General features: G+C 37.5%; 1 protein-coding gene across 1 annotated transcript in view; it reads left to right on the top strand.

Annotated features, from left to right (window-relative positions):
* The window catches only part of POP1 (POP1 homolog, ribonuclease P/MRP subunit), a 38150-nt gene that overhangs the window by 10152 nt on the left and 12356 nt on the right, over window positions 1–15642 (top strand). Inside the window, exons 6-12 of the mRNA XM_081070263.1 lie at window positions 836–923; window positions 1353–1540; window positions 2252–2508; window positions 2621–2714; window positions 5185–5293; window positions 5859–5978; window positions 15073–15188. Of these exons, the coding sequence (XP_080926389.1) occupies window positions 836–923; window positions 1353–1540; window positions 2252–2508; window positions 2621–2714; window positions 5185–5293; window positions 5859–5978; window positions 15073–15188 (972 nt within the window). The remainder of the gene's footprint in view (window positions 1–835; window positions 924–1352; window positions 1541–2251; window positions 2509–2620; window positions 2715–5184; window positions 5294–5858; window positions 5979–15072; window positions 15189–15642) is intronic.

Here is a 15642-nt window from a genome sequence, read left to right as displayed (position 1 = left end):
CTCTACTTACTGATTATATGGCTTTGTCCAAGTAACAGTCTCTGTATCAGTGTCCTCATCTGTCAAATAAGGTAACAGATAGTACCTGGTTCATCAGATGTTGGGAGGATTAAATGACAGTCCATGTAAGGAGTTAGTCCAACCCCTGGTACTGAGTAACCCTTCAATGACTGTTAACTCTTATTGTAGTTAACAGATTGATTTTGCACCTCAGTTTGATCTTTCTTCATCTTTAAATTAGTATGGTCTTAGTGTCATTACTCTCATTTTCCTTGTACATTGCTTAATCAAAGTTGAATATCATAGTCAAGACTGAGCATGGGAGGAATATAGGATAAATTAATTGCAACATTATGTCTCTAAGCTCATCTCTAAGCTCAGTTGTCAAGTAATCTTGAGGTCTTGAATTAACTAACCAAAGTGAACAACTTAGCATAATGTTGTGGAGTTATTATTGTCTTGCTTACTCTGATTTCTTACATTAGGTAGATTTTGGGGAGGAATAATTCTTTACTTAGAGGTAGCAGTTTTTATGCTCTACTTAGAATTTGTCTGTGAATATGGACTAAAACACAAATTTTCTTTCTAAAAAGTAGGGCACTGTAATTTATATTTTAAATGGAAATTCATTTTGATTTCGACTTAAATTGGCTTAAGAATATTTGCTCGTGTAATAGCATTAGACAGGTTTCAGATTTTGACTTATGAATAATAGCTTTAGCAATTTGTTCCATGTCTTGGACTTCTGGAAGTTTTTCTAATGTGACTTTGGCTTATTGCAGTTTTCCCCCATGCAAATTCCTAAATGTTTAATTATGTCTCCCTCTTTGTGCAGGATTTATCCTACTACTGTTGTTTGGAATTGAAAGGCAAAGAGGAAGAAATACTAAAGGCACTTTCTCCAATGTGCAGCATAGACACAGGTAAACTTTTTTCAAAGCTGAGCCCATTTTAGTCTTTATTTATTAATTTCATGAACAAGTGTCTGCTATAAGCATTTTGGAGTTTAAACACATACAAAAATGTGAGAGAGTTCTTGTTCCTAGTGAGTATGTTAATGTAAGGAAAGCTTGGGTGGCTTTTAAATCATTTCTAATATTGTCAAGTATAAAGTGAGAGAAGCATTATTCTGGTGGAGTGAATTTAGGCAGGAAGAAACTCAAAGCTCATTAAATCATTCATTCAATAAATATTTATTGATAACTAGTGTGCCAGGCTTCGGTCTAAGCAGTGATCAAAACCAAGACTTCATCCCTCACGGAAACAGACAGTAAATAACAATATGGCTGTCAGGAAATAATACTGCAGTCTCAACACTTGAAATCATGGAATTTTGTTTTTGCTTATATCAGGATTGACTTTTGCAGCAGTTCACTGCTTGTCTGGAAAGCGGCAAGGTAGTCTCATGCTTTACCGGGCAAATAAATATCCAAGAGAAGTGCTGGGACCTGTTACATTTATTTGGAAGTCTGAGAGAAGCCCTGGCGACCCTTCTGAGAGCAGGCAGTTGTGGATCTGGCTTCACCCAACTCTTAAACAGGTATAATCACCAAGATTCTTTCCTCATCACTCGTTAATGCATTTTTGATGACTCTTAGAAATCAATACTATAGAAATTGAAATGGTATAAAAGTTTGGCTGATGGCTTAGTATTTGAATATAGGGAGGAAAGTTGTGTGAATATTACATGAAGCAAATCTTGACTTCTCACTTTTTAGTAAGCTATGAGTAGAGATGAAAACCAACCTTATTGTGCAAATGGCTTGAAATGTTGTGTTTGGATGAATGCTTCCACCAAGCCTGAATTGGTTCACCGGTATCTAGGTGCTTGTTAGAGCCTATTTGATGAGCCGAAGCTGTTTTGAGTAATTCTGATGATTTCTAATACTGCATTTAGCTTAGCTTCTCTCTCTCTCTCTCTTTCTCTCTCTCTCTCTCTCTTTAGCATACTCACTGCTTTTATACAGCAGACTGCACATTTCCCTTTTAAGTGTGTGTGTGTGTGTGTTTTAATTTGGTCAGAGCAGTCATGTTTTAATCAAGCGCTGACATTTGGTTTTTGCTCCCAAGTGCCCTATACTACTCAGAAGAACTAAAAAAGCTTCTTGATGATGAATTTAGTTTAATTTGTGAAGGGATGAAAATGTAAATTTTTAAAGGGAGAAAAAAATAACATAAACTCAACCACCTTAAATGCGTGATGTATTTAAATTTCAAAATTCAAAAGTAAAATGTCTAAATATATCCTTAGGATATTTTAGAGGAAATAAAAGTGGTATGCCAGTGTACGGAGCCCATCAAATCAACTGTCTGCATCCCCGACCCTCTTCTGACACCAAATCAAGAAAAAAGCCAAACTAAACTTCCTGATGAGAAAATTGGCAAGAAAAGAAAATGGAAAGACGATGGGGAAAATGCTAAACGAATTAAAAAATTTATTGGTGACGGAACTAGAGATCCACATCAATTGTATTCTTGGATCTCACCAACCACAGGCATTCTAATCAGGTACAGGCTGAATATGTAAAGAACATATCCAGGGAAGGCTTGCTATGTTTTTGCCAGTGTCACAGACATTGTATATGATAAATTTCCGTTTAAGAACTTTACTCTCTTTCAGTGATTTGACGATGGAGATGAACAGATTCCGGCTGATTGGTCCACTTTCCCACTCCATCCTAACTGAGGCAGTAAAAGCTGCTGCTGTCCACACCGTAAGATTAAATGTGACCGTAATGTTTTATTCTAGTCATGTGATTCTTAGCAAACTTGTAAAACCCAACATAATTTGGTAAGGTTTTGGGCCATAGCCTATAACTGTTTATTTCTCTTCTTATGCTTAATCATCTCTCATTTCTCCTAGAAGAGTAAATCTAAATGAATGTAATAAGTAAACTGACTTGTTCTTATTTAAATACAGACTATTCTTGCAGCTTGTGAGTTTGTAGAGGGTTTTAACTTCTGTTTCATAAGTAGGTTAACAGAGAGCCCCTAAAACCTCTCAAAGTAGATGCCAGTTTTTTGTTTGTTTGTACTTCCGTAATGCCTATTTTCTGGGGCTAGTCTTAAGGGTCTGTCATCCCTAAAAGGTAAAGAGGAGTATGTCTAGTGCAGCACTGTCCATTAGAACTTTCTATGGTAGCCACCAACCACAGGTAGCTATTGAGCACTTGAAACTTGGCTAGTGGGACTGAGGAATGGAATTTGTACCTTTATTTAACTAAAAATTAAATTTGAATAGCTCGCTGTGTCTAGTGGCCACCACGTTGACAGTGCAGGTGTAGAGAGTAGAGATTAGATTAGGATCCAGACACTGGGTTCACATTCAGTTTGTTTGGCTGTTTTAGTGCAATGGACCTTTCAGCGCCTGTGCCTCTCACAGATTTGACATGATCAAATGTGATGATAGATCTGAACAGCTTTTGAGCTTTTAGAAGAAAAATACTTTAAAAAAACAAAGGCTGCTTCTCTCTTCATTGCTTTCACACTAGCCTCAACCACTGTCCTCTCTTGCCTGGGTACCAAAGCAGTGTCTTAACTTTCCTTTGTTCCTCCCTTTTCACTCCATTCTTTATGCAGGAGACAGAGTGATCTTTTAACAATTTATTCACATTGTGTTACTTTATGATTGATTAAAAGCTTTAGAATAGCTTCTCATTCTATTTGAGATACCCTGTTTCCCTGAAAATATGACCTAGCCGGACCATCAGCTCAAATGTATCTTTCAGAGCAAAAATTAATACAAGACCTGGCATTATATTATACTATACTATACTATACTATGCTATACTATACTATACTATACAAGACTCGGTCTTACATTATAGCAAAATAAGACCTGGTCTTATATTAATTTTTGCTCCAAAAAACGCATTCGAGCTGATGGTCCGGCTAAGTCTTATTTTCGGGGAAACGGTATGTGTAAAACTCAAAGCCCTAATGTGACTGTAATCTTGTGTCTTTCTGCCTTGTCTCTCCTTACCTTCTGCACTTCAGCCACACCGGCCTCCCTTTGTTCTAGAATGTGTCAGAGCTTGTCTCGCCTAGAGCCTTCACAGCTACTTTTTTTCCACCTGCTTGAACATTCTTTCTCCACAACTCTTTGCTTGGGCAAAATCTTCCTTACTCTTCAGGTTTCAACATCTGTGTATCATTTCCCTATAGAATCCTTTCCTGATCCTTGATGTTAAATTGTATCCCTCCTACTGTTTTCACTGCATGTTGCACATTTCCTCAATTTATATTAGATCTGTTTGTGTGTTTACGCAGTGTTTGTGTCTCACGTTAGACTGAGCTTTGTGATGGCAAGGACAGGGTCGGTTCTGCCCTGTACTCTTTCCGCACTGCTTAGCACAGTGCCTTTCAAGACTAGGTGCTCTGCTCTGGCTAAATAAGTGGCAGAGCAGGGAAGCTTGGTTCCAAAGCCTGTACTTTAGACCACTAAGCTATGCTACCTGAGTATTTGTGAGATAAATGGCACATATGTTACAGGTTGCTTTAGAATCTAGGAGCACATCCTACTTCAGTGAACCTCAGTGGGAATCATGGCTCTAGGCTCTCTGCCTTGGCATGCAGACTTTTTGAAACCTCTCTCAATTCCTGGTTCTGTCTGGAAAACAATAGAAGTAAAATACTTGTGTATCTTATTTGAGAGCGCCGAATCCTAACCACTAGACCACTAGGGAAGGTCTAGTTTGTCTTATTTGAAATTTTTAGGAATACTATCATTGTAATATGTCCTTTTGCTGAAGATTTCTTCAAAAGGTATTATTGACTTGGTTTTTCTTTGGTGAGAAAGGTTTTATTGCTAACATTGGTGGTGATGAAATTGGCAGTAGTGGGAGAGGAGCAGGGAGCAAGGCACTCGTGTTGGCATTGTGCTCGAGAGACCACAGGTGTGGAGTAACTTAGGTAGGTGGTCTCTGAAAACCATGGGCGTTTTTCTTTGTATGTGAAATTGTGACAGAAGTGTAATACTGTGTCCTTGCCTCTAACAAGTAGAGTAGTTAGTCTGGTGTTAATTACTGTGTTAAATATAGTGGCAAATTCCCTGGTTCCCCCCATAAAACATTCGTTCCCACATACAGAAGAAAAGTGGGTGTGGGGAGCAGCATCATAACCATAACAACATTATTAAGTCTGATTCATTATTTGTCTAGTGAACAGGAATTGTTTTTTCATTAGGGAGAAGACACAGAGAACACACCTCACCGTTGGTGGACTGAAACCTGTAAAAATCCTGATAGCGTTTCCCTTCACCACAGACAGGAAGCCATATTTGCATTGTTGGGAGGTATACGGAGGGGATGCTGTGTTGTATTGGGGAAGGAGGGAAAGTGGGAAGTGGGTTAAAATAGTGTTTTGTGTAGTGGTGCTTTTTAACTTGTAACTCATTGTTTTAATACAGCAAGAAAGCAAGTAAGAGAGGTGCCTGAATTCAGTGAATAGTCTAAACACTATTTGAGTTTGTTTATGAAATAACAAACAAATGTGGTGTTAGTATTCTAAATAACTGACATTCTAATATAGATAAATGCATATACCAGGTACTAAACTGAAATCTATGCCTGCACATGGTTACTTTTGTGCCTAAAACTACTATAGTTATCTTGATAGAAACATATAAGTTCATGTAAAATAATCTGTTATGTTAATTTAATATTTCTTGTAAGAAACATCACTCTTTATGAATGTTAATTTATTCTCTAAAAGCATCGATGGGAAGAAAGGAGAGTGCATGTTTTTAAATAAATAGCCAAAGAAGAATGTTTCATTAGAAAAGTTTGAAAATATAAGCAAATATGTATACATTGTGAATAACTTTCTTTGAGCTTGGGTATTTTTGTTTATTGTTAAAGGAATAACATCACCAGCAGAAATTCCGGCAGGTACTATTTTAGGACTGACAGTTGGGGATCCTCGAATAAATTTGCCTCAGAAGAGGTCCAAAGTTTTGCCCAATCCAGAAAAATGCCAAGGTAAAGGTCTTGAAACACCCCTGGTTTTCCTTACTATTTTGAGCAGCACTCTAGTCCCATTAGAAGAGTTCTGTTTGTGACAACCTCTGCAGTGACTTCATCTGTAGAAATTAGGGCAACCTTTACCTGGCTGCATTCAAGGTGGTTATGATCAAAGGGGAGATGGCGTGTGTGGGAGTATCTTTTAGCTGTGAAACGTGTAGCCTGATTCTTACATTACTTTTTTTCCCTAAGGTTTTTATTTTTAGTGTCTAGTAAAACCTGTCTTCAAACTGGATTCTCTGAAAAGGCCTAGCATTTCAGATTTCGGTTGTGAGGTAGGGATGTGCACCTGCAGCTGGTCTTGTGCTCATTGGAAGCCTCTGTTTGACCATACAGATGATCCAGGTTCGAATCCTGGCAAGGCCATCCCAGGTGCTGAAGGGTAAGAAGTCTTGGTTTAAACTCAGTAGAGTGGCCTGAGGGAGTTTTTCGGCTGAGATGGCATAGGAGGGTGGATAGGGCTGGCTAAAATTTTAGTCTGATCTGGGATTTGCCGCAGTTGTGATTATGCCTTATTGTATTTACTGTCATTTAAATATGGTTATTTGGAAGAATCATTAAAATTAGCTTGTGAATTTTTGGAGATAAAAAACACAGGTGTGTTTAGTAACGACTTTAGAATTTGTTTTTACCTCCATGTGTAGTTAGATAGCTTATTAAAGGGGCAGTAAACTACTCTGTCAGACTTCACATGAAAGGTGGATCGGATGAAAGGAGTTTGAAGATATATAAATAAGTTAGTTAATTATGGATTCTGAGACTTCTATTAATGATGTGTTGCCTTTTTCTTTTTCTTTTTAATAGTAGTATGGACTGGTGCAGCCATAAAATTTTCAGCATTGACTACACCATTAAATGTTGACTATCAGAATCTCCTTAAAGCCACAGTTAAACTCTAGTTTCTCTTGCTGCCTCAAATTTTTTTTGGAATGAGGCAGTTTCGTATTAAATCCTTTCTAAGGTATCTTAATATGAGTCAGTTCAAGGAAAATTAGTCTTCCTCAAAAAACATGATTTAAGTTTTATTATAAAAGCTTGCTAGTCATTGTGGAATTTCATTAAAACCTGTTTTAAGTAATTTCTCTGAAGAAGTATTGGCAGGTGAGCTACATAAAGAGTAAACTTTTTAATTTTTATTTATTTTTTCCAGTTATAGGTGACATTCAGTATTATTTTATGTTAGTTTCAGGTGTACAGCATAGTGTTTAGACATTTATATAGTTTATGCAGTGATCCCTGATTAGTACCCACTGGGCACTATACATAGTTGTTGCAATATTATTAATTATATTCCCTATGCTGTATTTTATTTACTTCACTATTATTAATTTGTAACTACCAATTTGTATTTCTTTTTTTAATTTTATTTTATTGGGGAATATTGGGGAACAGTGTGTTTTCCAATCGGCTCCAAGTTGTTGTCCTTCAATCTAGTTGTGGAGGAGGCAGCTCAGCTCCAAGTCCGGTTGCCATTTTCAATCTTTAGTTGCAGGGGGCGCAGCCCACCATCCAATGCGGGTTTTGAACCTGTAACATTGTTGTTGAGAGCTGGCACTCTAACCAACTGAGCCATCCTGCCGGCCCTCCAGAAGCTCAGCGGCAGCTCACTGTCCTCAATCTAGTTGTGGAGGGCGCAGCTCACTAGCTTATGTGGGAATTGAACCAGCAACCCTGTTATTCAGAGCTCACGCTCTAACCAGCTGAGCCATCCAGCCGCCCCCAATTTGTGTTTCTTAATTACTTCACCTTTTCCACCCAGTTCCCCAACCCCCCTTCTCTCGGACAACCATCAGTTTGATCTATCTGTGAATCTGTTTTTGTTTTTGTTTTTCTTTAGATTCCACTTATAAGTGAGATCATGTGGTATTTGTCTTTGTCAGTCTGTCTTATTTCATTTAGCATAATACCCTCTAGGTCCATCCATGTTGTCACAAATGGTACACTTTCCTTCTTTTTTTCTGGCTGAGTAATATCTATTGTATATACAATGTGTGATCAAACAATACAGTGAATGTTTAAATAAAAAATTTATTACAGAAGACATATTGCCATTAATCCCCATCAAAATACTCCCCCTCACTTCAAACACACTTATCCTGTCATTCTTGTCACTTTCTGAAGCAGTTCTGGAAGTCCTCTTTCGTGAGTGTCTTTAGTTGTACTGTTATGGCTGCTTTGATGTCCTGAATCATTTTGACTTTGGGGAAGAGCCAGAAATTGCATAGTGCCGGATCCGGTGAATAAAGTGGATGAGGACACACCGCAATGTTTTTTATTTGACAGAAATTGCCATACCAGAAGCATGTGTGACACGGAATGTTGTCATGATGGAGGATGATTTATGGCACACTTTAAAACACACCTTCTCTCAACCATAGCTCACACCTGACTGACTGCACCAACAAATTGAAACTCATTACACACTGTTACTAAGGTTCGAAGCGCCGCTTCCTATATTGAAGATCCCTGCCTTTCGATTGGATGGCATTCGGCAGCAGCATTCACCGTATTTGTTGATCACAACAGAAAGGCTCAGAATCACACATCGCTTACTGGTACGCAATTTCTGTCAAATAAAAACATTACTGTGTGTCCTCATCCACCTTATTTACCAAATCTGGCACCATGTGACCTCTGGCTCTTCCCCAAAGTCAAAATGACCATGAAAGGTAAATGTTTTAAATCAATTTAGGACTTGGAGGCAGCCATGATAGCGCAACTAAAGACACTCACAAAAGAGGACTTCCAGAACTGCTTCAGAAAATGGCAAGAATGATGGGGTAAGTGTGCTCGAAGCGAGGGGGAGTATTTTAAAGAGGATTAATGGCAGTGTGTGTTTTACTGTAAGAAACTTTTACATTTAAACATTCACCATATTTTTTGATCATACATCGTTTCTATATCCAACCACCTGTTGAGGGGCACTTGTGTTGCTTCCATATCTTGGCTATTGTAAATAGTGCTGCAGTGAACATAGGGGTTTATATATTTTTTCAAATTAGTGTTTTGGATTTTTTCAGATAAATACCTAGAAATAGAACTGCTGAGTCATAAGGTAGTTCTATTTTTAATTTTTTTAGGAAGTTCTAAACTGTTTTCCATAGTGGCTGCACCAATTTGCAGTCTCACCAACAATGCACAAGGGTTCACGTTTCTCCACATCCTCGCCAACACTTGGGTGTTGATATATTGATGATAACCATTCTGACAGGTGTGAGGTGATATCTCATTGTGGTTTGAATTTGCATTTCTCTGATGATTGGTGACATTGAGCATCTGAAAATATGTCCTCTTTGGAGAAATATCTGTTCAGGCCCTCTGCCCATTTTTTAAATTGGATTTTTTTTTTTTTGTATTGAGCTATATGAGTTCTTCATAAATTTTGGATATTAACCTCTTATCAGATGTATCATTGGCAAATATCTTCTCCTGTTCAGTAGGATGTCTTTGTTTTGTTGATGGTTTTCTTTGCTGTGAAAAAGCTTTTTTTTTTAAGTTTTGTATAGTACCATTTGTTTATTTTTTCTTTTGTTTCCCTTGCCCAAGGAGATATTATAGATCAGAAAAAGTATTAATGTCACTGAGAGCAATGTAGAGAGTTTACTGCCTACGTTTTCTTCTAGGAGTTTTATGGATTTGGGTATTACATCTAAGTCTTTAATCCATTTTGATTTTATTCTTGTATATGGTTTTAAAAGGAGGTTCAGTTTCATTTTTTTGCTTGTATCTGTCCAGTTTTCCCAACACCATTTATTGACTAGACTGGCTTTACCCCACTGTGTGTTCTTGCCTCCTTTGTCATAGATTAAATGACCATATTGGTGTGGGCTTATTTCTTGGCTCTCTATTCTGTTTCATCCATCTATGTGTCTGTTTTTATGCCAGTACCATGCTGTTTTGATTACTATGGCCTTGTAATATAGTTTGATATTGGTAGCATGATGCCTCCAATTTTCTCCTTCTTTCTTAAGATAGCTGTGGCTATTTGGAGTCTTTTGTGGTTGCATATAAATTTTAAGAATATTCTAATTCTGTGAAAAATGCCATTGGTATTTTGATAGAGATTGCATTGCATCTATAGATTGCTTTGGGTAGTATGGATATTTTAACGATGTTAATTCTTTCTATCCATGAATATGGTATATGCTTTCATTGATTTGTATCTTCTTCAATTCCTTAAGTGTCTTATAGTTTTCCGAGTACAGGTTTTTACCTCTTTGGTTAAATTTATTCCTAGATATTATTATTATTATTTTTGATGCAATTATGATTGTTTTCTTATTTTCTGTTTCTGATAGTTCATTATTGGTGAATAAAAATGCAAACAATTTCAGAATATTAATTTTGTATCCTGCTACTATATTGAATTCATTTATCAGTTTTAATAGTTTTTTTTGGTGGAATCTTTCAGGTTGTTTATATATAGTATCCTGGCATCTGCAAACAATGACAGTTTTACTTTTTCCTTTTCAATTTGGATGCCTTTTGTTTCTTTTCCTTGTGTGATTGTTGTGGCTGGACTTCCAATACTATGTTGAATAAAAGCAATGAAAGTGGGCATCTTTGTCTTATTCCTGATCTTAAGGAGAATGCTATTAGCTTTTCCCCATTGAGTTATTTTCCCTCTTGGCTGAGAGTTTTTACCGTAAATGGATGCTGGATTTTGTCAAACACTTTTTCTGCATCTATTGATACAATCATATGATTTTTATCTTTTATCTCGTTTATGTGGTGTATCACGTTAATTGATACCAAACTTGCATCTCAGGAATAAATCCCTTGATCATAATGTATCATCTTTTTAGTGTAGTGCTGAATTCGCCTTGCTTGTATTTTGTTGAGGATTTTTGTATCTATGTTCATCAAGGATATCGACCTATAATTTTTTTTTTTGTAATGTCTTTGTCTGTTTTTGGAATCAGGATAATGGTGGCCTCACACTGCGGTGCAGTGAAAGAAAGTGGCATTAACTGTGTAGCATTACACAATGGAGAATGGGCACAAGCTGGAAAAACCCAAACTCCCTGATGGTTTACAGACAAGGGGTTTTATTGAGCAAAAATCATGTATCATCTGAATAAGGTATTTGGGATGGTGGGTTTTGCTGATTGGTCAAGAGTGAGATACTGGCAGTAAATCATTATTTCAGGTCTTGAGGTCAGTTTCAAGTCCTTCAGTCTTATTTCATGAGGATGTGTCCAGGGGATCATTCTCCTTTAGGGTTATTGAGCTGAAGCACAAGTTAGGCCCGAGGTTGTCTTTAGCTTAACAGAAACTCATGCCTTGTGAACCTTAAGTCAAGGCATGACCATTGTTTCTGGCTGCCTCAGGGTTAATGACTAGTAAGGGAAAGTGTTAAGGCTTACAGGGCATGCTGTGTAGAAACTGAATAGGATTCTGGGGCTATATATTAAATCAGAATCACACGTTAAATCAGGACCCTGGGTTTCAGTTGGTCTTTTGCTTTGTGGGCTGAAAAACACCTTAACAATGCATGTTACTAGGTTATCTTGATGTGTAGGGATAGAAGCTATACTTCTTGTGAACCTTACTCAGTGTATGCTGCTATTATTTCTACTGTCTTTGTTATTTGTCCCCCTGCCCACCCGCAACTCCCCACATCCTACCTCCAGCAGACAGGCAGTCTGGGCTAATGGTGCCACGTTACTTCCTTCTTGTGACTGTTAGTCCAAACTAGCATACAAATCATTTTTTTTTTTTTAAATTAAAGATATTTTCTGAGGGGTCTTAACTCCACTTGCCTCAGTAGTAACATAAAGAGAAGGAAGCAGTTTTCTCTTTCAGTGAAGCACATGAAGTGATGATGCATATTCTCAGATGCTTTGGAAAAGTTTACTTGATTATTTGGTTCTTGAATTTGGATTAAATATGCTTTTAGAAATCTTTTCAATTTTATTACCACAGCATTTCACTATACAAATAGCTGGTTTTCTGGGTGAGGTTTTAAAATATAAATTCTGCTGTACTCTGCTACTTTAGTGTTTGTGCTCCTTACCATTTGCTAATTTGCTTTGATATAATACATTATTTTAACTAGTCTTTGTCTTCCAGAGATGAATCTGCTTTAGAAAATATTGAACTTACATTGTACTCATAGGCTGGTTTTAATCTTTCTCTTTATACACTTTGGTAGTGTGTACCCAAAACACTGGGAGAGTTGAGTTGCCTTAGAATGATTGCGAACACTTTCACAGCACTGATCTGCAGTTTATCTTTCAGAAGTGCCCAGTTAGTTATCTGTCACTGTGCAATGACTTCTCTGTTTCTGCTCTTGGGAGGAAAAAACCGATAGCTTCAGCTGGGTCCCTTTGACTATTCTGAATACTTAACTTAAAATAGAGTGAATTTGAAGGCTGTAACTTTGGTTTATTTGATTCCCAAATCATAAAGCTTTTTATTAGTTTTGTTTGCTTTTCTCAGTAAAACTTAAAGTTTTAATTTAAAATTTGGTGATCTCCAAATGTATTTAAGAAAAGAGAAAACAAGCTATTTCCTTCGATTTTAAAAGTCACAATTGTGGAGTTATGTAAGTCAGAAAGCTTTTGTCTGGGTATGAAAGAATATACTCTGTATTAGTCTTGGGGAAGGAATTAGTATTGCATTCAGCATTTGTAGTCATTCTGGGTACACGAGGTGCATGCTGACCCAGTTGGTAATGTTCTTTTGTCTCACTCAGTGAAGACTGTTGACCTAAAAGGGGACTTCCCCTTTGCCTTCAGACATATTTAACTTTGTTTTAAATAGACTTTATATTTTAAAACAGTTTTTAGGTTCACAGGAAAATTGAGTAGAAAGTACAGAAAGTTCCCATATACCCCTGCCCCCACACGTGCACAGCCTCCCTCACTGGCAACATCTTGCACCAGATAGTACGTGCATTACAATCCGTGAACCTACATTGACACATCATTATCACCCAAAGTCCATAGTTTACATTAGGGTTCACTCTTTGTGTAATACGTTCTATAGGTTTGGACAAATGAGTATTGACATACATCTACCATTATACAGTGACATTCTGCATGACGTGCTGCCATTATAGCATCCTACAGAATAGTTTCACTGTCCTGAGTCTGCTGTGCTCCACCTGTTTATCCCTCTCCCCCCCAACCCCTGATTCTTTTACTGTCTCCATTGTTTTGCCTTTTCCCAGAATGTCATACAGTGGGGATCATACAGTATGTAGCTTTTCACATTGCCTTCTTTCACTTGGTAATATGCATTTAAGTTTCCTCCATGTCTTTTCATGGCTTGATAGCTCATTTCTCTTTTTGAATAATATTCCATTGTCTGGACATACCATCTACTTTGTTATATCTATTATTATTTTTTGGAATATTTGAAGATGAGGTCGTGCTTTACTGTGCCTTCACACCCTAAGTATCAGCCATCTCTTTTGTCTGCAGCCAAGTCCGAATAAAATCCCAATTCTGTCTCTCCAACCCATGGCAGCGCTCCACAGGGAAGTGTTTTGGGTAGACAGGCTCTTTGAGATGGAGCCTGTTTGCTCCTAGTCAGGCTATGTGAACTGCTCGCAGCCCATAGCATTATTATTGTAGACTCTGTTGGTGGTTATCTCCATGAGGAAGAGCAGTGTACCAGAAGCAGTTGCTGTTTTTAAGGAGCTTTCATCTCAGATCTTTTCATCAGTTAAATTTTTTTTGATTTTGTTCTTCCCTGAAATCTGTCATATTATGGCCCAGTCACTTCCAACTTATTTTTTTCCCAGACATCAGACCCATGCAAGTACGTGTGTTTGACTGACCTTCCTATGTTGACCTTTTAGGACCATAATCAAAACTCATTAATTGTCTGACTTTTTTTTTTTAATTCTTCAGTCCAACAAAATAAGATTTGGCAGATTTTTCTCTTAGTGATTAAATGACTACATGTAGGAAGTTTCTCATCAATGTATGTTTATAACTGAAAAGTTCCTTCTCCTTTCCCACTAGAGGAGTATTTGGCATGGTGTGGTTTATTTAAAGAATGACTATTTCACAGAAAATATGCTCATTTTAAAGGAATGAAAAAAAATTTGTTTTATAGAAAGGAGTAAATTTTCAGTTCAATAAAAAAGGGTTATCAGAGGGCCGGCCTGGTGGCTCAGGCGGTTAGAGCTCCATGCTCCTAACTCCAAAGGCTGCCGGTTCGATTCCCACATGGGCCAGTGGGGTCTCAACCACAAGGTTGCCAGTTTGATTCCTTGAGTCCGCAAGGGATGGTGGGCAGTGCCCCCTGCAACTAAGATTGAACACGGCACCTTGAGCTGAGCTGCTGCTGAGCTCCTGAGCTCCCGGATGGCTCAGTTGGTTGGAGTGCGGGCTTTCAACCACAAGGTTGCCGGTTCGACTGGTGGGCTGCATCTCCTGCAACTAGCAAAGGCAACTGGACCTGAAGCTGAGCTGCGCTCTCCACAACTAAGACTGAAAGGACAACAACTTGACTTGGAAAAAAGTCCTGGAAGTACACACTGTTGCCCAATAAAGTCCTGTTCCCCTTCCCCAATAAAATCTTAAAAAAAAAAAAAGTTAAAAAAAATTAAATTTATTAAAAAAAAAAAAAGGGTTATCAGAGACTTTAAATAATAGGGCTGAAGAAAAGGATGGTATCTGTTGTCTTACTACCATTAGGCCAGGAATGATATAAAGACCCTGAAGCCAATTGTTAACATATGGCCTGTGCTGCCATTGCATATTATCAAGAAATTTTTTGCCTTTGCAGTGGTTTCTAGAATTTGATTATCTTAAATGTGAAATTAGGTACAGTTATTTAAAGACAATTTTATGTGATATTTGCCTCTTCTATACTAAAATGTCAAAAAATAAGTTTAGGAACCTTTGCTATTTCACTGATTATGAAGCCAACTATAAGAATAACTTAATATCTATCTAGTCCAGTAAATTCTTCTAGAGAAGTAAAGTAAGTGCCTATGAAATATTTTCTTGTAGCAAAAGGTCAACTGACAACGTTTAGCGTTTGACTTAACTGAGCTAAAGGACGTGGTTTGAAGGCTATTTCTTTTCCTTCTTAGATAATGAGAAAGTTAGACAGCTGCTTCTGGAGGGTGTGCCTGTGGAGTGTACGCATAGCTATATTTGGAACCAAGCTATCTCTAAGAGTGTCACAGAGAATAAAATCTCGGATCAGGTAACTAATGGTGTAAGGATTATTGATAAAGTGATGAAGACAGGTTGAAATTCATCACTCGAGAGACGATAAAAGTTGCTTCATACTTTATAGAATCCTACAGACTTCCTTTTATTTTCAAACAATTTATTGGTCCCTTACTTATGATATATAGTATATTTTTTTCCCCTGTTCTTAGAGAAGAAGAATCCCTAGAGAAAGTTAATACAAAGACCTTTTTCTTGAAATTATAATCTCATTGTTTAAATACATGTTTTTCCCCTAGAATGTTCTGTCTGTCTTTGTTTACTATTCTCTGATCTTTAATTTCACAATGGTTGCGCTCCTATCAGGACCAGGTATTGTATTAGAAGATGGGGTACATTAGGATATGGTCAAAGAAGTACGGGGGACAAAGGAAGCCTAAAGAAGGGGTACTAAGCACAGACTATAGAAATTAGGGAAAGCTCCTGGA

The sequence above is a fragment of the Rhinolophus hipposideros genome, assembly GCF_964194185.1.
Source record: "Rhinolophus hipposideros genome assembly, chromosome: 13".
Taxonomy (NCBI): Eukaryota; Metazoa; Chordata; class Mammalia; order Chiroptera; family Rhinolophidae; genus Rhinolophus; species Rhinolophus hipposideros.
The sequence above is the reverse complement of the archived record's forward strand: the minus strand, read 5'-3'. Positions and strand labels throughout refer to the sequence as shown.